Source organism: Cibotium barometz, chromosome 39 (assembly GCF_041138505.1).
Source record: "Cibotium barometz isolate CiBa-2024 chromosome 39, ASM4113850v1, whole genome shotgun sequence".
Lineage (NCBI taxonomy): Eukaryota > Viridiplantae > Streptophyta > Polypodiopsida > Cyatheales > Cibotiaceae > Cibotium > Cibotium barometz.
Window position 1 is genome coordinate 39,052,356 of NC_141084.1, and position 21,752 is coordinate 39,074,107.

Here is a 21,752-nt window from a genome sequence, read left to right on the forward strand (position 1 = left end):
ATTTCAATATGATAGAATCTGCCAAATCCGTCTATATATATTATCCAAGGGCGGTCATATGCTAGGTGGACGTTGGCAACCCCTCTTTTTATTCCTGCTAGACCAACCTATTACATTGTTTGACTAGGGTATTTCAAACACATTCGAGGTCATCTGATTGCCAAATGGGCCTTGCAACCCAAGAACAATGTGACTTGGAAAGGTTTCCCCATCTTTAGTGTGGTCAAAAATGGGTATATCGGTGCATATTTGTGTGTAGCTTATTTGCATGATGCCAATTCTACCTAAGCCCATATGGGCCCCACCCTAGTGTCCAAAGAGCATCCGTAAGCAGGATTTAAACTGCTGAAATGACAACTGATACTTGCGTATGGACCACATGCTTTCCTTTGTGAGACTGGATTTGTCTTCAGCAATAGAGGCTTCCGTATTAGAATTTTGTCGATTGGTTGGCAGTTTAGGGCATTCAAACCATCGATGGTTGCCCGAGCAAATGGTACACACGCGTGGTTTTTGTTGTCCTTAAGAATAATTTTGAGAGTTTGGCTTAGAATGGCAAGGTTGGTCATGTCCATAGCTTGATCCTCGTGGTTGATAGGACAATGGTCGCTATGATCGATTAGAGGACGAGCCATCTTGTTAAGGAGGTTTTTGAAATTTTTCTAAGCATGAATTGATTTGAAGCACCATCAGAGGAAGAAGTATTGCCACTACTGTCATAGGGGCGAGGACTTTTGCTTGTATTTGAAAAGGTTGGCAACCTTGCTGAGACGGAGGTCCCCAAGAGGTGTTGGTAAGATCTGCTATGCATTCCACATGCAATTGTAGAGGTACGATCAACAGGGTTGTACATTTTCACGTCTACACGAAGATTGGGATTAAGGCTCTCCACAAAGGCATGTAGCCTATCTTCAAGGGATCGTGCTTGGAAATCCGCATTGACAAAAATAAATTGCTTACACATGGCACGCTCGAAGGGCGCACCCTTCTTTCACAATATATCAAGTCCTCCGTCTCAGTGTTACAGATCGCCATCTCAAAGCTCCATCATGGAAGTCAGTCAATGACCATTAATCGTAATCACAATTTACAACAATAACTTTAAATTATTTATCATCTCTACTTGTTGAGTTCTTGGTCTTTGTGAAAGTCCTGACTCCTGCTATTTGCGCTAACATGCTAGTAGTAACCACACACACACCCAAAAAAATAAAGATCTCAATAATGAAAACATAGTACAGCTAGATCACTCCACTCCTAACTGAGTCTGAAAATAGTTGCCTTCATCTATATGCCCCTCATTATACAGAGCCTCATCACCTAAATCCAATGATGCATAGATGTCAGACATCAAAACAAAAGGTGCAGCTTCTTGTTCGTTCAATCTAACTGCACAATCAAAGGCCTGTCTACCAAGCTGTACATCACCCCACTTTTTGCAAGCACCCAAAACTGTTCTCCACGTCACAAAGTTAGGCTGAAGGGGCATATGTTCGACCATCACCAGAGTCTCATTAAGCTGCCCTGCACGACTAAGAAGATCAAGCAAGCAGTTATGGTGCTCAATAGTCAGAGTGCTGCCACACTTCTTGCTGATGACCTCAAAATACTTACAACCTATCTCCACTAGACCTGAATGACTGCATACAGTGAGAATACTGAGTAACGTGATTTCATCTGGCTCTATTCCATCCTCCCTCATACTCTCCAACATACTAAAAACATGTTCACTCTCTCCTTGGCAGGCAAATCCCGCAATTAGTGTAGTCCATGAGACTACATTTCGAAATGGTAGCTTATCAAACACTTCCCATGCTTCTACAAGCAAGCCGCACTTGACATACATATCCACCAAAGCACCACCAATAAAGGCATCTATTTCCATTCCCTCTTTGACAATTTCTGCATGTATTTCCTGTCCCTTATATGCAACACCAACACAACCACAAGCTTTCAAGCAACTAAGATAAGTGACAGCATCAGGAGACAAACCATCCGCTTGCATTTCTTCAAAACAATTTAGCGCTTCTTCCCCAAGCCCATACTCCACATATGCAGCAATCAAGGCAGTCCACGAGCTAACAAATCGAACAGGCAGCTCATAAAAAACCGCTTGTGCTTCTGAAAGTAAGGCACATTTTGCATACATATCCAACAAAACACTGCCAACAACAGGATCTTTTTCAAAGCCATGCTTGATGATCTGAGAATGTATCTCTCGACCCCCATCTATGGCTCCCCTATTGCCCCATCCTTTCAAGCTGCAAAGAAATGTGACACTGGTGGGAGAGATACCTTCTATTTGCATCTGCTTCAAACATTTCAGTGCTTCCTTGCTGAGGCCATATTCAGCATATCCTGCAATAAAGGCAGTCCACACAATCACATCTCGGACTGGCAGGTCATCAAAAACGCCCTTGGCTTCTGTGAGTAAGCCACACTTGGCATATAAATCAACCAGACTGTTGCCAACGTATGGATATCTGTCAAACCCTTTTTTGATGATCTCTGCATGTATTTCTAGGCCCCTGCCTGTAGCTCCCACACTAGCACAAGTCTTCAGGGTACACAGAAATGTGACAGCATTTGGAGATATTCGATGTAGGTGCATTTGTTCAAAACAATTCAGCACTTCCTCCTCAAGCCCATGTTCAGCATATCCTAAAATTAGTGCATTCCATGAGACAACATCTCCAACCAGTAGCTCATCAAACAATTCACGTGCTTCACTGAGTAAGCCACATTTAGCATACATATCGACCAAGGTATTGCCAACAAAACGATCTTTCTCATAGCCATGTTTTGCAATCTCACAGTGTACTTGTCGCCCCCTATCTATGGCTCCTATGCTGCCACAACCTTGCAGGCTGCAAACCAATGTAATGTCATTGGGAGGCACACCCTTCAACTGCATCTCTTCAAAGCAATTCAATACTTCATCACCAAGTCCCTTGTCAGCATACCCCGACATTATTGCATTCCATGAGACTACGCTGTGATCTGGCAATTTATCAAAAAGTTTGCGCGCTTCTGCAACCAAGCCACACTTTGCATACATATCCACCAGAGCGTTGCTAAGAAAATGGTCTTTCTCAAATCCCTCTTTGGTAATCTTAGCATGTAGTTCTCGCCCACTTTCTATGGCTTGTATGCCACCACAAGCTTTCATGCTGCAAAGGAACGTAGCAAGGTTCGGTGAGACACCTTCCAAAAGCATCCTTTCCAAAAACTTCAACGCATCCTCACCACGCCCATGCTCAGAATAGCCTGCAATGAGCGCAGTCCAAAGGACAACATCTCGAACTGGCATCTCGTCAAATGCTTCTCCTGCTTCTGCAAATGATCCACACTTTGAATACATGTCCACCAGCGCACTGCCAATATAAGGGTCTCTTTCGAGGCCCTCTTCGGCGATTGCAGCATGTATTTCTAGGCCCTTCTCTAGAGATCCTACGAGGCTACAGTTTTTCAAGCTGCAAACAAATGTGACAGCATTTGGAGAGACACCCTCCAGTCGCATCTGTTCCCAACAATTCAGTCCTTCCTCACCAAGGCCATGCTCGGCACATCCTGAGATGAGGGCAGTCCAAGAGACTACGTTTTGAACAGGTAACCTTTCAAACACTTTCCATGCTTCAAGAAGGGAGCCACATTTGGCATACGTATCAACTAAAATGTTGCCAATGGAACAATAACTTTCAAACCCTTCTTTGACGATCTGAGCATGTAATTCTTGGCTTCTGCCTATGACTCCAGCGGTGCCACAACCTTTCAAGCTGCAGATGTAAGTCACAGCATCTGGGGAGATACCTTTCAGTTGCATCTGTTCCAAACAAAGTAGTGCTTCCTCACCATAACCATGTTCAGCGTAGCCTGTGATTAGTGCATTCCACGAGACTACATCTTGAAGCGACAACTCCTCAAACACTTCACTGGCTTCCACAAGTAAGCCACATTTGGCATACAGATCCACCAAAGAATTGCCAACGAAGGGATACCTCTCCAAGCCTTCTTCAGCAATCTCAGCGTGTAATGCTTGGCCACTGCCTATGGCTCCCACACAGGCACAACCTTTTAAGCCACAAATAAATGTGACTTCATCTGGGGACACGCCATCCAACCTCATCTGTTCTACACAGTTTAAAGCTTCTTCACCAAGCCCATGTTCAACATACCCCGCAATCAGAGCATTCCAAGAGACTGCATCATGAACCGGTAACTCCAGTAGCACTGCCCATGCCTCTCCAAAAAATCCACATTTGGCATAAAAGTCCACCAAAGTATTGCCAACAATAAGATCTTTTTCATAATCTTCTTTAACAATCTCCATATGCAAATCTCGGCCCATGTCGATGCACTTCAACCTAGCACAAGCTTTCACTAGCGCCTGGAGTGTATAAATGCTAGGTTGTACACAAGCTTCTTGCATATTCTGGAACAGATCAAGAGCACACTGCAATTCTCCACAGTCTATATACCCTTGTATTAGAGAGGTCCAAGAAAACTCATTTCGATGTACCAACTTGTGAAAAGCCGGTAGAGCATCATGTATTCTTCCACACTCCACTAGCATTGGGACAACATAGTTCCCAACAACTTCATGAGCTTCCAGCCCATAATCATGGATGTGCATATGCACACGCTGGGCAAATGCTAGATTTTTTTCTTTCCTGCATTTTTGTAAGATGCAAACAATGTTCTCAACAGAAGGCAGCTCAGCAATTGCTTCCAGTGAGGCAACTGCCTCCTCTAAGCTCAGTGTCTTCCAAGGACTGTACTGTCCAGCTTCTTGTGAACTAGATGTAGATGTATCCACTTGTACCCTGGATCTAGACCAAGGTTCACAGCTATGGCCATAATCCACTACCTCTTCCATTGAGGCAGTATGTGTAAGGTTCGACCAAAACTGTCTGAGGGGTCCTCCAAGGTTTGATCTCTTGTATGGTGGCTCTTTGAGTATGTCTTTTATACAATCTGAACAATAGTAGCCATTACTGGATGCATGTAATGCTATGCCATTTCTTCAACTAAGTAGAAAAAAACTATGTTGAATATGTAAGACCACTTACTTCGTTCTTTCTGTTGTCCACCCCTTGCAAGTGATCCATGAAATAATCCCGCCATAAGCATTCTGCATGTTAGCTGCCTGCAACAAGACAGACAGTAGTGATGCTTCCAAGTAAAATCTATGGGCAAAAAACAAAATGCCCAAGAACTCAAGCTTGAGGAGGGACAGACAAAAAGATTACCTTGCTTGCAAAGCATGTAAAAGTCGCATTTTGATCCGCTCGAGCAACTTGAAAACTGTGCGCACAAAATCTGGGCACCTAATTTGCCTACAACACATGGGACACATGGAAGTCAAATAGATCTCATGGTTACGCATAGGTTTGTCTGAACATTAAGTGCAGAAAATACACACACATCTGAACACATAAGGGACATAACTGTGAAAAAGACATAGGTTTCTCACCTACTTGGAGTTACTCCAAAGTAAAATTAAAAATCCTCTAAAAATTCTCCTGCCATGCACGAACTGTATCTGGAAGCAAGGCAATAATAAAGACCAACTCTGCAAAGCTACTCAAAAATGTAAAACTTTAGATCCTTGATGGTTTCAAAGCGCCGTCCTTCAGCTGAGGCTCAGTTCAAGTCATTGTGGCATTACTTTCCTTCTATAGAAGGAAATTGTAGAGAAATTGTGCCTATGTGCTAGGGCTTGAAAATAGAGAGAGGAGAGACCATCGCAAACAAACACTCAAGCACATACGATTACCTTAAAACTACTCTTCTGTATCATGTACAAGAATATGTGTTACAACAGAATTGCAAATACAAACATATTGGTTAATGCGTAGACGGCGACCCTCAGCACTGTGCTCTGTTGATTATCTCCTAGACCAGCCCTTATGCCAAAGAGTCACTCTATAGGCTTCAATGATTCAAGTATTTGCACATCAGGATGATAATTTTCCCACGCATGTATATATAGCACTCTCCTGTGTTGGTTGGTAACTTGGTGCTGTCAGCCAATCTTGAGGACTGCCCATAACCCATATTGTTACATCCCTTAACTGAGCTAGGACTAGTGTTAACTGGGAGTTAGAATAACCCAAGGTTAAGGGGATGTGCTAACCCAAGGTTAAGGTTAGGGCTTTGGAACCCTGTTTTGTTGTAAATTCCGTTTACACAGTTAACACGCACACACACTAGAAAGAAACTGCACTAGTGAGAGAAACACTTCGACCGTAGCTGGAATTCCCCCCCATACGCTGCACCTGCCTTCGCCTCGTCGCTTCTGTGTGCCCCCTTTTCCTGTGTCCAGCCCCCCCCTCCTTTGCCCCGCTGCCTTCCGCCTCACTACCCTCCGCCTCCCCTGTGGTGCTTCCTACCTGAACCCTCTGCCTTCTCCCCAAGGTGGTTCCAAACGTAGTGAGAAAAGATTCCAACGCTGCCCCCAATATATATACAAAATTTATAATTTACTTATAAAATTTTGAAATATGAAGTTTGAAGATTCATCAATGAACATTAAAGCACTTACCAATACTATACAACCTTTAGTTTCAATTTTGCGGGAGGGGGAGAGAGAGAGACTTGAGCGTGTGTGGGGGGGAGAGAGAGAGAGAGAGAGAGAGAGAGAGTGACAGAGAGAGAGAGACTTGAGCGCCGTATAGAGACGCCCACAGGAGAAGACTTGAACGCTGCACAAAGGCTGCCACACGCACTTGAGTGCCGCACAGAGGCGTCCGTTTTTTTAACCTATAAAATCAAAAGTGCACGTTCACTACGTTTCCAAACGATAGTGAACGTTCCAAACGTTTGGATTACATCCAAACTACGTTTGGATGCAACTATACTTCTCCCTTAGTGCCGCCCTGCCCTCCACCACCCCTTGTGGCACCTCCCGCTTGTTCTTTCACCATCTACCATCTGCCTTCCCACCTATCTGCCTCCTCGCCCTCCCCAATGCCGCCGCCTCCTCCAATTCGGGCGCCGCCCAGCTCCCGCCCATACATTCCACATTTCCACCTGTCCAGCCTTTCGCTCCCCCTTTCCATCCGCCCCTCCTCTGCTCTTCAAACCTCCACAAAGGACAGCTTGCCTTTCTTTCTCAGAAGCGGACCTCGAGCTCCTCACCTCAACAATCGCATCTCTAGTTGTGAGTGGCCGCCCGACACATGGACAAGTCAGGGATCTCTTACAAGCAAGCCTTCTCGGCGAGCTTGGAAACATTGATTTTCATCCCTTGGGGTGTGGTTACTACCGGGTTGGGTTTGATTCGCCTACAACATCGGTCAGAGTCATGCAGCTAAGCCCCGTCACATTGCATACAACCCAGGTCTTCTTTGCGAGGCGGCAGCACGGCTTCGGCCCAACATTTGACCCTCTCGCTGGCGTCTGAGGCTTTCCCATGACAATTCGCTTTCTTGGTCTCAGGAAGGAATACCTTCCTCTCCTCCAGGTGATAGGTGGTGTTATTGGGAAAGTGATGGAATCCCCCCCCTTCGCACCCCCAACCACTGCTTTGGTTCTAGCTTGGACAGCCGGGATTCCATCCCTTCGTATCTGCATAGCCTCTCCAAAGTGAGTTCCTCATGCCATATCACTTCCTTGCCTGCGAAGAGATCCTATTCTAGAGAGAGCTGAGTACTCCGGCCCCCAGGCCAATGCTTCATTTGCCAGCAGATGGGACACCTTGCTAGAGCCTATCCTCGTCATCAATCCAATAGGACACTCCCGTGCCCACCCCGCCCCCCAAAATCCCGTGCAAATCCTCATAAGGGAGGGGGGGGGGGGGGGGGGGAGGGGGATACCGGCCCAAAGCATCAAAGCACCAGGGCCCGGGTTGATGCTGGTGCAGGAGAGTGGTAGACCACTGGCTCGAAGTGGAACCACTGTTTGACTTCCAGAGCAGAGCGGCCCCACCAGGCTGGCAAGGCACAAGAGGATAACGGTTTTGACAAAGAACCATTACAAGCATTTATCTCAGAAGCCCCCCAACAGTGATGCCCCCCCCAACCCCAAGTACCCTCGAGGAACCCGCCACCAGCCCCTCCTTTCTAGAGACCATTGCCTCTTCGTGATCCCGCTCCACGCATTCAGATTCCCACGAGGCTCTTTGACCTTGCAAAACCTTCAACAGGCCCAACCTCGCAGCCCCTGCCACCTCCCTCACAGGCAAACCTTCCCCCCCACCCCCCACCCCCCCCCCCTTGACCCCCTCCTCGGTCCCCCCACCCGTCCCCGGCCTTTTGCTCCAGCTTTCCCCCCTGCAGCTCCCTCCGCTCCGGCCTCATCAGAACCTCCCCACCCCCACCCCCCTCCCCTTTCTACCTCACCGGAGCACTCCCGCAACCCTTCGGCCATGCTTGACCCGGAGCAGAGTTCAATCCGCCGTAGTGATGACCATCGCTACATCTCCGGGCGGGCAGAGCTGCCAAACAGCCCTAGGTTCCAGACAGCCTGTTGACTACAGCTTCTTATGATGCCTTCCCGTCAAAGGAACCAGTATTTTCGAGGAGATGGTGGCTCCCATTCGTATGCGTGTGGTTTTACATCACTTGTCATGTGCATGCATATGGACAAGCTAATCCCTGAAGGGCAGAAGATAAACAGACTATTTACGGCATGAGCAAGGCAGAGGAGGATCCCATAAGGCATCCTATGGATGCAAGAACAGGTCAGCAGGGTACTCAAGGGGCTACATGGCTGGTCGGCAGTATATGGATATTTTTGGTGTTGAGGCCTATTTAAGGCTTTGCCAAAGAACCTTTTGATTCATCTAGTCCCCAATTGAATATAGTGAAACTCAGCTCTCTCTTCTCTCCATGTCTCTTGAATTTTGCATCTGGTTTTTCCAAGATGGTATTTAGGGCTGAAAGAAGACTCCCAGAGCTTCTGCATGTGACATTGGCAGCCCTAGACATTCCCAAGAAGTAGCTACAAAACCTATTCTATGGCCTATCCCATATAGTACAAAAAGGGTGTACATGTCTTGGCCAGCCGTAGGCTGCCATCATCAAAAGGTTCTTGACTCATCTAAAGTCCTAATCTTAGCCTCTATTCTATGACTCAGCCCCTTCGAGGACTAGATGAATTAACCAATGACCAAGCAATGCCTTATATAGGCCTTGGAGTCTTCATGGACTAGCCGACCTGCATCGGCCACGTCCTGGACAAATCCATGTCCATCTACTGCAACCAACAAGAGGTATATCCCTTCATGCGCTGCCCAACAGCCACCTGGTTCTCTCCACAACTCTCCCCTGCCATACAAGCAGCACAACCTCCTGTAAACTACCTAATCTTGTTCTTTATTTGTTGCACTTCAAGGATCAGCCTTGTGTCATGTACATGTGCATGCACATGACACCCCCCTCTGTTAAACTTGATGACGGGATTCCAACTTCTGTTCTTGGATGACTATCATCATCCCTTTGTCTCTTCCTGGAGTCCCAAACATGTCATCCTTCCCTTCCTGGCAACCTTTTCACTGAAAACCATGCCCGGTCTCCAAATCCACTCCAAATCTGTTTAAGATCCATGGATCTGTTCCAACTTGTCCCCTAGCCCTTCATGCCCTGCCCCTAAACACTTTATGTGGTTTTATGTTCCTGAGTATTGAGTCTAGCACTCTCCACCCCTTGGAAGATCATTCTCCCTTGGAACCGTTGCCTCAAAGCCTTTCCTGATGTGCCACAAGTGACTGCCATTCCCCTTGGGTCTTGTGAAACACCACCTGGAACTTCTTCCATGTCATGTGTTACTCTCCTTGGACTCTGCACCTTCTTTTGGGACTGAATCAGTGTTTAGCCTTTCTAAGCCTAATGCTATGTCACATGCGCAAGCTCTCGGAGTCTTCTTTCAGCCCTAAGCACCATCCTCGAACAACCTGATGCAAAACGCAAGCAAGAGAGATGGAGAGAAGAAAGAGATAGCTGAGTTTCAATATATTCATTCACTACAAACAGGGTGTACGTATCTTGGCCAGCCATAGGCTGCCGTCATCAAAAGGTTCTTGACTCATCTAAAGTCCTAATCTAAGCCTATTCTATGACTCATCCCCTTGGAGAACTGAATGAATTAACCAATGAGCAAGCAATGCCTTATATAGGCATTAGGAGTCCTCATGGACTGGCTGACCTGCTGTTGGCTAAATCCTAGACAAATCCATGTCCATTTGTTGCAGCCAACAGAAGATATATCCCTTCATGCACTGCCCAACAGCCACCTGGTTCTCTCCACAAGTCTCCCTTGCCATACAAGCAACACAAGCTCCTATAACTGGTCCTAATCTTGTTCTTTATTTGTTTCCCTTCAAGGATCAGCCCTAGGATTAGCATGTACATGTGCATGCACATGACATCCCCCTCTGCTAAACTTGATGACGGGATTCCAACTTCTGTTCTTAGATGACTATCATCAACCCTTTGTCTCTTCTTGGAGCCCCAAACCTGTCATCCTTCCCTTCATGGCAACCTTTTCACTGAAAACCCTGCCCAGTCTCCAAATCTGCTCAAGATCCATGGATCTGTTCCATCTTGTCTCCTAGCCCTTCATTACATTCACCTGAACTCTTTCTGTGGTTTTTATGTTCCTGAGTATTGAGTCTAGCACTCTCACTCCACCCCTTGAAGGATCATCCTCCCTTGGAACTGTTGCTTGAAAGTGTCACGTGCACACCATTCACGTGTACAGTGACATGGCATCATATTAGCATCATAGACATCATCAGGCATTTAATCATGATTTATTCAAGCATATATGAGGGTGTTTTATCACCAAAATCAGCATGACATCATTTATGACCAGCCGACTGGCATTTATGGCATTTATGCCCAGTCGTGGACATTCAGCAGAGCTGGCCGACTGCATTAATGCTGGCCGACCAGCAGCCCTCATTCATATAAATAGAAGAGCCTCATCATATCTCAGAACCAAGCATTCAGCCCAGTGTGCTCCAACGCATCTCCTCCAGGAAGCTTTGGGAGCAGCATATCCAGCCAACGCATCAAGCATTCAGCAACGCATCATCATCAGCATCATCTTCAGCAAACGCATCAGTCATTCAGTTCAGTCCAGCCATCAGATCTGCAAACGCATGGAGCATCCACCTTCCCGTGTTGGAGAGCATCTGCGTTTCATCATCAAGTCAGCATAGCATCTTTTCCAAAGCACGTGCACACCATTCAGGTGTACAGTGAAATGGCATCATATTAGCATCACAGACATCATCAGGCATTTAATCATGATTTATTCAGGCATATATGAGGGTGTTTTATCACCAAAATCAGCACACGTCATGGCCCTGTGAAAATGGAACAGCACAAGTGTGGGCATGGTGGTTGCAGAGTCAGAATATTTTATGATTCACATGGGGGGTGTCCGGACAGAGTTTAAGATGTGTGGACATCCCTAGGTGTGCAGGGGGGGAACTAGAAACATTAAATTTTAATGTTTATTAAAGTTTGCCCCTAGGCCTTAGTGGCCCTAGGGACTTATTAAAGTTGGGGGCCCTAAGGATTATTTTGGGGAGGAGCCACTTTTGGAGTAGTGCTTCTCTCTCCTCCCCCTCTCTCTAGCTTTTGGGAAAGGAGTCGTGGAGGAGCCTTCAAGCGCATGTTCTCAAGCGTGGAAAAGAAGAAGAGAAGGGTCGTTGGAGAAGCCGTGCTGCTATTGCTGATTTTCTGAGTGCAAACCAGCCGTGCAGCACTGTACGGCCAGATCTGCTGCAAATACCCTCTTTTCTCTTCTGTTGCTGGCTGCGCATAGGAGCTGCTGCAAGGATTTCTGATGCACACAGGGTACAACAGCAGTACCATACTGTACGGCTGCCGTACAGTGTACGGACAGCCAGGTACAGCAAGTACAGTTGCTGCAGGCGGTGCAGACAGGTGCTGGACAGGCCTGGTTACACAGATTCAGGCGACCAGAATCAGGACAGCAGGCTGATTGTGCAAGTACAACTCCTGGCACGTATCCCGAGGTGGTACAGACGGGTACGGGGCTGTTTTTCAGATCTGTACATTCAAGGACAGCATAAGAGTGAACAAGGGCTGGATATTCATGAACATAGACATCATGTCGATGGCGTTCAACTGATGGAACTTTCAGCTTCTCTTTGCCTTTGGTTTGGGACTGTTTTATGGGCTGTTTTTGCTTGGCTGCAAATTCAGCAAGGTACTTGGGGTTTTTGGCTGCAAGTACAAGGTCATTTGGTTATGTTTCTTGGCATGGGAGTGATGCAAGCTCGCATGGCTGCGTGCTCATGGAGCAGATTGTTTTCTTCCTGCTAGAAAGGAACAGAGGGACCTACAGTTATGGGCATCTTTATGTTGCCAGATGTTTCATGAGGGAACAGGTAACTAGATGTATGGAAACAGAACAGGAGTTTCAAAGGGAAACAGGCCTAAGGGTTTTCATGTGGAAACAGGTCGTAGGTTTTCTCGAGGAAACATGTTTGTGGGTTTCTCCAGGAGATAGGTCACATGCAGGCAAAGGGTACAGGAATGGACACATGTTTGGTACAGCCTTGCTACTGACAAGACAGGGGACAGGGAATCCATGACAGAGATGGATAGTAACCCTGGATGGTAGAGAGGGTTTGTATAGGTGTGTCGACTGTATGTTATGCTGTGCTGTGATACTCTTCTGAGAGACAGTTTGGGAGTCCGTGTTGTGATACAGGAGCACTGGATGTGTCAGGGTGTGATGCTGTTCATAGTGTGAGAGGCTATGGATGGTTGTGGCAGCCTTGATCATGGGAGAAAGCTTCTGTATGCAGACTCAATGTGAGAGAGTCTTTCGATGTGAACATTGGCTGGACTTGTTTGTGGATGCCGTGTGGACAAGAAGCCAGATGCAGGTTCTTTGCAGGCTTCAGGAGTTCTATTGGGACGGCTGAATTACCAGCTTTATATTGTAATCAAAGCTCTTTTAAGAAATACCGCAAGGGACGCCACTGCGATTTGGGGCCAATCGGTGTCCGTGTACTATTTGCAGGAGCACTCTAGCTCCCCTTGTTTGTTTTCCTTTTCTAGGTCCTCAATGGTGTTGAAGTATTTTATGTGCAAGTGTTTGTTTCACCGCCCTTTGGTTTCTAAAGGCCGGTTTTCAAGGTTCCGTTGCCGAGGACACATCGTCGACTTTCTCAAGGAGGCGAGCCCGTGGTAGTCACATCAAAAGTTCAACATGAGGACAGTGAAAAGGAAGTGCAGGACACAGTGCAGGATTGTGTGTCTTTGCCTATATGAGGTGAAGAGCAAGAGCTGAAGATGAAGCTCAGGAGAAAAGACACCAAGGACAAGAAGTAGTCGGCCAGGAACAAGAAGCAGTTGAAGTGTTATTCAAAACATGGCTTCATGGAGACAGTTTCTTTCTATGTTTAGCAGTGGTGATCTACTATGCTTCATCGAGGACTTGTGCTTACCACTTGGGTGGAGTGCAAGCAGGTTTTGGGTGCCTGAGGATGTATCAGATGAGGCTCAGATGGAAGCAGAGGAACTTGACGAGGTTCTTATTCCTGAGCATATACTGGCACATAAAGAAAGGTACAGGGTAAGGTTTCCTGTCGCTATCCTGTGAAGTTCAAAAGCTGTTCACTGATGGATACGAAGTGGATGGAGGAGGTTCACTGATGGATGCGAAGTGGATGGAGGAGGGTGACTTAGCAGATTCACCTCAGAGTTGCAGCTTTATCCTGATACCTATGAGTTGGAGTCGACTCTTGTTACGGCTCATTCAGGTTCAGCAGAGCATTGCCTGATGCTCAAGAGGGGGATAGCACCTCTGCTCCCTTGTTACAGACAGGCTCATTTGTTATCTAGGAGTCGCTTGGTGACATCTTTGTATTCACCCGAAGGTACTGAGGCTGACAGTACATCTGCTTATGGGACTTCTATGACATTGTGTTCTAGACACATGAGATGATGGAAAAGTTGGGTATGGTTCACAGTCGCGCGCACCTGGAACTCTAACTGCAACTATGGATAACTCTATGGAGGACATAAGTCTTGCGAGCAGCCCTAGAGTTGGTTTGGTTCATGGAAATATGGATCGAACTCTATTTGTGCATGTATGCATACACTTTTTGAGGTAGAGGTATTTTTGTATTCTGGTGCCATTGGATCCTGGTACCATTGAGAATACATTGGGAAATACTCTGCATTGTGTTATGTGCTGCATGTATATTGGTATGATACATCAAGTGCTTTATTATGTTCATGGGTATGACTCCTGCGGCGGGATGGCCATGAGACATATGTGGGAAAGTACTTAGTGGATGTAGTGTTTGGATGCATTGAGTGCTTGCATATGCTCATGTTGTACCATCAGTCGTGGGTCCTGCGGGATGTCCATGGGGCCTGGGCGTAAGGCTTGCGAGCAGCCCTTAGACTGTTACTTTGGAATAGGTAGAGCATTTTGAGGAGCATATTGTTTGCGAATGCATGTGTGTCATGCATATGTGTGTCATATGTAGAATGATGCATGGTTTTGTTTTTGGCTAACACCGTTAACGTGTTTCCATGTGGTTTTAGACTTTTGCTGTAGGTTCTGAAGCAACAAGCAAGAGGTGTTTGTCACTTTGGTGTGACAGTGTGGCTTATTGTGCAGGATGATTGTTCTATCATCCAGATGCACTGGAAGGCCATCGTTTTTGCCATATGGGGTATCTTTGCTCATGAGATGCTTTATTGTGCCATTGAGTGCAATCGAGGACGCTTGCCATTTTTCAAGAGGGGGGTATGTCATGGCCCTGTGAAAATGGAACAGCACAAGTGTGGGCATGGTGGTTGCAGAGTCAGAATATTTTATGATTCACATGGGGGGTGCCCGGACAGAGTTTAAGATGTGTGGACATCCCTAGGTGTGAAGGGGGGAACTAGAAACATTAAATTTTAATGTTTATTAAAGTTTGCCCCTAGGCCTTAGTGGCCCTAGGGACTTATTAAAGTTGGGGGCCCTAAGGATTATTTTGGGGAGGAGCCACTTTTGGAGTAGTGCTTCTCTCTCCTCCCCCTCTCTCTAGCTTTTGGGAAAGGAGTCGTGGAGGAGCCTTCAAGCGCATGTTCTCAAGCGTGGAAAAGAAGAAGAGAAGGGTCGTTGGAGAAGCCGTGCTGCTGTTGCTGATTTTCTGAGTGCAAACCAGCCGTACAGCACTGTACGGCCAGATCTGCTGCAAATACCCTCTTTTCTCTTCTGTTGCTGGCTGCGCATAGGAGCTGCTGCAAGGATTTCTGATGCACACAGGGTACAACAGCAGTACCATACTGTACGGCTGCCGTACAGTGTACGGACAGCCAGGTACAGCAAGTACAGTTGCTGCAGGCGGTGCAGACAGGTGCTGGACAGGCCTGGTTACACAGATTCAGGCGACCAGAATCAGGACAGCAGGCTGATTGTGCAAGTACAACTCCTGGCACGTATCCCGAGGTGGTACAGACGGGTACGGGGCTGTTTTTCAGATCTGTACATTCAAGGACAGCATAAGAGTGAACAAGGGCTGGATATTCATGAACATAGACATCATGTCGATGGCGTTCAACTGATGGAACTTTCAGCTTCTCTTTGCCTTGGGTTCGGGGCTGTTTATGGGCTGTTTTTGCTTGGCTGCAAATTCAGCAAGGTACTTGGGGTTTTTGGCTGCAAGTACAAGGTCATTTGGTTATGTTTCTTGGCATGGGAGTGATGCAAGCTCGCATGGCTGCGTGCTCATGGAGCAGATTGTTTTCTTCCTGCTAGAAAGGAAGAGAGGGACCTACAGTTATGGGCATCTTTATGTTGCCAGATGTTTCATGAGGGAACAGGTAACTAGATGTATGGAAACAGAACAGGAGTTTCAAAGGGAAACAGGCCTAAGGGTTTTCATGTGGAAACAGGTCGTAGGTTTTCTCGAGGAAACATGTTTGTGGGTTTCTCCAGGAGATAGGTCACATGCAGGCAAAGGGTACAGGAATGGACACATGTTTGGTACAGCCTTGCTACTGACAAGACAGGGGACAGGGAATCCATGACAGAGATAGATAGTACCCTTGGATGGTAGAGAGGGTTTGTACAGGTGTGTCGACTGTATGTTATGCTGTGCTGTGATACTCTTCTGAGAGACAGTTTGGGAGTCTGTGTTGTGATACAGGAGCACTGGATGTGTCAGGGTGTGATGCTGTTCATAGTGTGAGAGGCTATGGATGGTTGTGGCAGCCGTGATCATGGGAGAAAGCTTCTGTATGCAGACTCAATGTGAGAGAGTCTTTCGATGTGAACATTGGCTGGACTTGTTTGTGGATGCCGTGTGGACAAGAAGCCAGATGCAGGTTCTTTGCAGGCTTCAGGAGTTCTATTGGGACGGCTGAATTACCAGCTTTATATTGTAATCAAAGCTCTTTTAATCAATTAAAGAAATACCGCAAGGGGCGCCACTGCGATTTGGGGCCAATCGGTGTCCGTGTACTATTTGCTAGAGCACTCTAGCTCCCCTTGTTTGTTTTCCTTTTCTAGGTCCTCAATGGTGTTGAAGTATTTTATGTGCAAGTGTTTGTTTCACCGCCCTTTGGTTTCTGAAGGCCGGTTTTCACCATGACATCATTTATGACCAGCCGACTGGCATTTATGGCATTTATGCCCAGTCGACATTCAGCAGCTGGCCGACTGCATTAATGCTGGCCAACCAGCAGCCCTCATTCATATAAATAGAAGAGCCTCATCATATCTCAGAACCAAGCATTCAACCCAGTGTGCTCCAACGCATCTCCTCCAGGAAGCTTTGGGAGCAGCATATCCAGCCAACGCATCAAGCATTCAGCAACGCATCATCATCAGCATCATCTTCAGCAAACACATCAGTCATTCAGTTCAGTCCAACCATCAGATCTGCAAACGCATGGAGCATCCACCTTCCTGTGTTGGAGAGCATCTATGTTTCATCATCAAGTCAGCATAGCATCTGTTCCAAAGCATCCCTTCAACGTTTCCTTCCCAGGAGACAAGGGAAAGATAGTGGACGGCAGTTCATATAGCATATCAGCATATTCAGCAGTATAGATCCATTTGGATCTCATTGTAACCGCATTCATCATTTAATATAGCTGCATTGCATTGACACATATTTGTCTATCTCTTGAACATCATTAAGTGCAGTTTAGTTAGACTAAGGTTGTGATTACTACGGTCATAAGCCTCACATGTCACAGAAAGCCTTTCTTGTTGTGCCCCAGGTGGCACCCGACTCACAGGACTGCCATTCCCCTTGGGTCTTGTAGAAAACCACCAACCAACCTCCTGGGAACTTCTTCCATGTCTTATGTTACTCTCCTTGGACTATGCACCTTCATCTAGGACTAAATCAATGTTTAGCCTAGCTGAGCCTGATGCTTTGATACCAATGTCACATGCGGCAACTCTCGGAGTCTTCTTTCAGCCCTAAGCACCATCCTGGAACAACCTAATGCAAAACACAAGCAAGAGAGATGGAGAGAAGAGAGAGATAGCTGAGTTTCAGTACATTCATACAGTACAAAAAGGGTGTACATGTCTTAGCCAGCCCATAGGCTGCCATTATCAAAAGGTTCTTGACTCATCTAAGGTTCTAATCTAAGCCTATTCTATGACTCAGCTTCTTGGAGAACGAATGAATTAACCAATGAGCAAGTAATGCCTTATAGGCATTAGGAGTCCTCATGGACTCGCCGACCTGCTGTCGGCTAGGTCCTAGACAAATCCATGTCCATCTGCTCCAGCCGACGGGAGATAAATCCCTTCATGCTCTGGCCGACAACCACCTGGTTCTCTCCACAAGTCTCCCCTGCCATGTAAGCAACACAAGCTCCTATAACTGGTCCTAATATTGTTCTTTATTTGTTGCCCTTAAAGGATCAGCCCTGGAGTAGCATGCACATGACATCCCTCTGTGCTAAACTTGATGACGGGATTCCAACTTCTGTATCATCATCCCTTTGTTTCTTCTTGGAGTCCCAAACTTGTCATCTTTCCCTTCCTAGCAACCTTTTCGTTGAAAACCCTGCCCATTCTCCAAATCCACTCCAAATCTGCTGAAGATCCATGGTTCTATTCCATCTTGTCTCCTAGCCCCTTATGCCCTGCCCCTGAATACTTTCTGTGGTTTTCTGTTCCTGAGTATTGAGTCTAACACTCTCACTCCACCCCTTGATCATCCTCCCTTGGAACCACTGCTTGAAAGCCTTTCCTAGTGTGCCCCAACTGGCACCCGACTCATAGGATTGCCATTCCCCTTGGGGTCTTGTGGAACAATACCAACCAACCTCCTCGGAACTTCTTCCATGTCTTGTGTTACTCTCCTTGGACTGTGCACTTTCATCACAGACTGAATCAATGTTTAGCCTTGTTGAGCTTGATGCTCTGATACCAATGTCACATGCGGAAGCTCTCGGAGTCTTCTTTCATCCCTAAGCAGTGAGCACCATCCTAGTACAACCTAACGCAAAACGCAAGCAAGAGAGATGGAGAGAAGAGAGAGAGAGAGCTGAGTTTCAGTATATTCATATAGTACAAAAAGGGTGTACATGTCTTGGTCCCCCATTGGCTGCCATCATCAAAAGGTTCTTGACTCATCTAAAGTCCTAATCTAAGCCTATTCTATGACTCAGCCCTTTGGAGGACTAAATGAATTAACCAATGACCAAGCAATGCCTTATATAGGCAGTAGGAGTCCTCATGGACAGGTCCTGGACAAATCCATGTCCATCTGCTGCAGCCGCCGAGACAGGAGATAAATCCCTTCATGCATTAGCCAACAACCACCTAGTTCTCTCCACAAGTCTCCCTTCTCATAGCATTGGCTGATGCCCGCCGCCTCGAGCCCCCACTTTTTCTCCCCATTTTCAGCTTTTCCCATTACTGAATTTTTACTTTTATCAGCCCTACCATTGCTAGTTTTTTTCCTCATCGGATCCTCCATTGATGAGTTTCACTCTTGCAGCTTACATTGCATGTCTCACAGGCATGACTTCTGGATCCTATTGCCTTTACACATGCTTATATCTGCTACCTCTTCTTATGCTTATCACTGGTGCAGTTACAGAGCATTGATGTGGATTACATGCAGTTCAGCTTGGCATTTGGATGCTTGCCTTCAGGGGGGTATTATGCGATGCCTCTTGATTTGATGCAATTGATGTCCACATGATCTTTGCCATGCATTTCAGGTGATGCGTTTATGTACTACTGTGCTCTAGCATTAGCACTATGACATTGGGGATTCTCCTTTTCCTCGTCATATAGTGCTTGCTTTTCCCATTGGCACTGCAGTTCACTCTTACTGTGGAGCATAGTGCAAGGCAGCATTCACCGCTTTATCACCCTGCTGCTACCCGTTCACACCATTCACTTGAGGGGGATTTGTTGGTCATGTCCACTCCCGGCTAGTTCAAGTGTGAACCCAGCTTACTCACGGGCACTTTTTCCCTGTGACTAGACACAGGTTTTTTCCCCGTGTGAACACACTTATGTTTGTTTTGTTTTTCGAGCCAAGGTCAGAGATGAGCATGCTCATCTCTGAGACTCGAGCAGAGAAACGCTTTTGTCATTAGCTTCGTCGTCTCGGTTGTGAGGACGGTTTCGCTACTTCCTTAAGGCATGACCTCGGAAGACCCAAGAACTGGGCACGACAGCGACCAAGAACTCCCTAAGGAGCCCAAGTACTGTGGGACTTGCCTTTAGGCTCACCCACTAAAAACTCTGCAAACCCGGCAGGTTTCCGGAGAGGAATTTCCCTACCCACATTGGGCGTCGGCTCGAAAACACACTTATGTGTGTTGGGCACTTAGCCCTAGGCTTTTTGGTACTCACTTATACTTTCATTTCATATCATTATTGAGTACATCTTTTCCAGTACTCACTTTTCTCTGTGCTTGAGGTTGTGTGTGTGTGTGTGTGTGTGTGTGTGTGCGCGCGCGCGCGCGCAGGCTAGCTGCCCTCCTACCCAACAATTCCAACTTCTGTTCTTGGATGACTATCATCATCCCTTTGTCTCTTCCTGGAGTCCCGAACCCTTCCTCATAACCTTTTCACTACAAACTCTACCCGGTCTCCAAATCCACTCCAAATCTATTGAAGATCTATGGATCTGTTCCATCTTGTCTCCTAGCCCTTCATGCCTTGCCCCTGAACACTTTCAGTGGTTTTCAGTTCCTAAGTATTGAGTCTAGCACTCTCACTCCACCCTTGGAAGATCATCCTCCCTTCAAACCATTGCTTGAAAGCCTTTCCTAGTATGCCCAAAGTGGCACCCGACTCACAAGATGTCATTCCCCTTGGGTCTTGTGAAACCCCACCAAGCAACCTCCTCGGAACTTCTTCCATGTCTTGTGTTACTCTCTTTGGACTATGCACCTTCATCTTAGACCGAATCGTATGTATATATACCTAGATGAATCCAAGAACATGCCCAAATTCACCTTTTAGGAACGTGCATGTTATACACTCATGGTAGTCAACCCACAAGACTATATAACTATCAACTCCATTATGCATAGTATGGACTCCCTTCAAACCATTGCTTGAAAGCCTTTCCTAGTGTGCCCAAAGTGGCACCCGACTCACAAGATGTCATTCCCCTTGGGTCTTGTGAAACCCCACCAACCAACCTCCTCGGAACTTCTTCCATGTCTTGTGTTACTCTCTTTGGACTATGCACCTTCATCTTAGACCGAATCGTATGTATATATACCTAGATGAATCCAAGAACATGCCCAAATTCACCTTTTAGGAACGTGCATGTTATACACTCATGGTAGTCAACCCACAAGACTATATAACTATCAACTCCATTATGCATAGTATGGACTAGATACTACAACATCCCCACTAACGTCATCACTGTGGGTGTAGAACTCTGTATCAAGATATGCTCTCACACACGCACTCCACACACACACACACACCATAGAAACATGGGACGGGGAACGGGGACGGGGACGGGGAACGGGACGGGGACGGGGCAAAAGGCCGTCCCGGGGACGGTGGAAAAAACGGCAATCTGAAAACGATTGTTTTTTTGCAATTTTTTTTAACACACTTGATTTACACTTAGAAACCAAGACATTAAGCACAAAATTGCACCAAAAAGAGGAGAAATGCATAGTCGTATTAGCAAAAAACTATAATGGGGCGCCGATGGCGTGATAAACAAAAGTGAGTGTACAATGATCAATCTAAACAAAAATGCCAAATGGCATAATGAAAGGCCCAAGGAGGGTGTACACTCAAGGCAAAATGACTAAGTGCCAAGATACAAGACTCAAGAGACTAGGCAAGAGGCTGAAAAGGGTGAAGATCAATCGTGACCTCCTCGGTGAAGTCCTCCATAGGCTGGTCCTCAAGTGGGAGGGGAGGGGGAGGTGGGGGGGACAATGCCTCGGGCACAACCTCAAGCTCCTCTAAAATCTCGGCCCTCTGCTGATCAGAGAGATGTGGGTCCTGCTGTGCCTGCTCCCATTCGGTGAAAGGATCTGCCTTCTTTGTCAAGCCCTTGCAAAGCATTCGCAAGTTGGCACTGACAAACACCAAATCATTTGCACGCTGTACACCAAGGCGGTTCCTCTTCTTAGAGGCAATGTGGCTATAAACTGACCAGAGTTGCTCTAGGCAACTGCTACTGCAAGCCTGTGAGAGTACGCGCACAGCAAATTCCTGCAACTTTGGAGTTTCCGCACCATAATCCTCCCACCAAAGTGCAGACCCTACCTTGAAGCGGTCCGCCTGTGCATCTGCCAAAC

The 21,752-nt window shown here is 46.6% G+C and overlaps 1 protein-coding gene across 5 annotated transcripts in view; it reads right to left on the reverse strand.

The window, feature by feature from the left end:
- Nucleotides 1-1,203: 1,203 nt before the first annotated feature.
- Nucleotides 1,204-21,752, reverse strand: part of LOC147616069 (pentatricopeptide repeat-containing protein At4g39530-like) — a 65,247-nt gene continuing 44,698 nt past the window's right edge. Inside the window, exons 2-5 of one of the 5 annotated variants that reach the window (XM_086778703.1) lie at nt 5,474-5,542; nt 5,250-5,336; nt 5,070-5,146; nt 1,204-4,974 (exon numbers count right to left, since the gene is read on the reverse strand). In XM_086778703.1, the coding sequence (XP_086634829.1) occupies nt 1,247-4,974; nt 5,070-5,146; nt 5,250-5,278 (3,834 nt within the window). In that variant the 5' untranslated portion in view covers nt 5,279-5,336; nt 5,474-5,542 and the 3' untranslated portion in view covers nt 1,204-1,246. The remainder of the gene's footprint in view (nt 4,975-5,069; nt 5,147-5,249; nt 5,337-5,473; nt 5,543-21,752) is intronic. The other 4 variants (XM_086778704.1, XM_086778702.1, XM_086778701.1 and 1 more) reach the window with 4 other exon arrangements.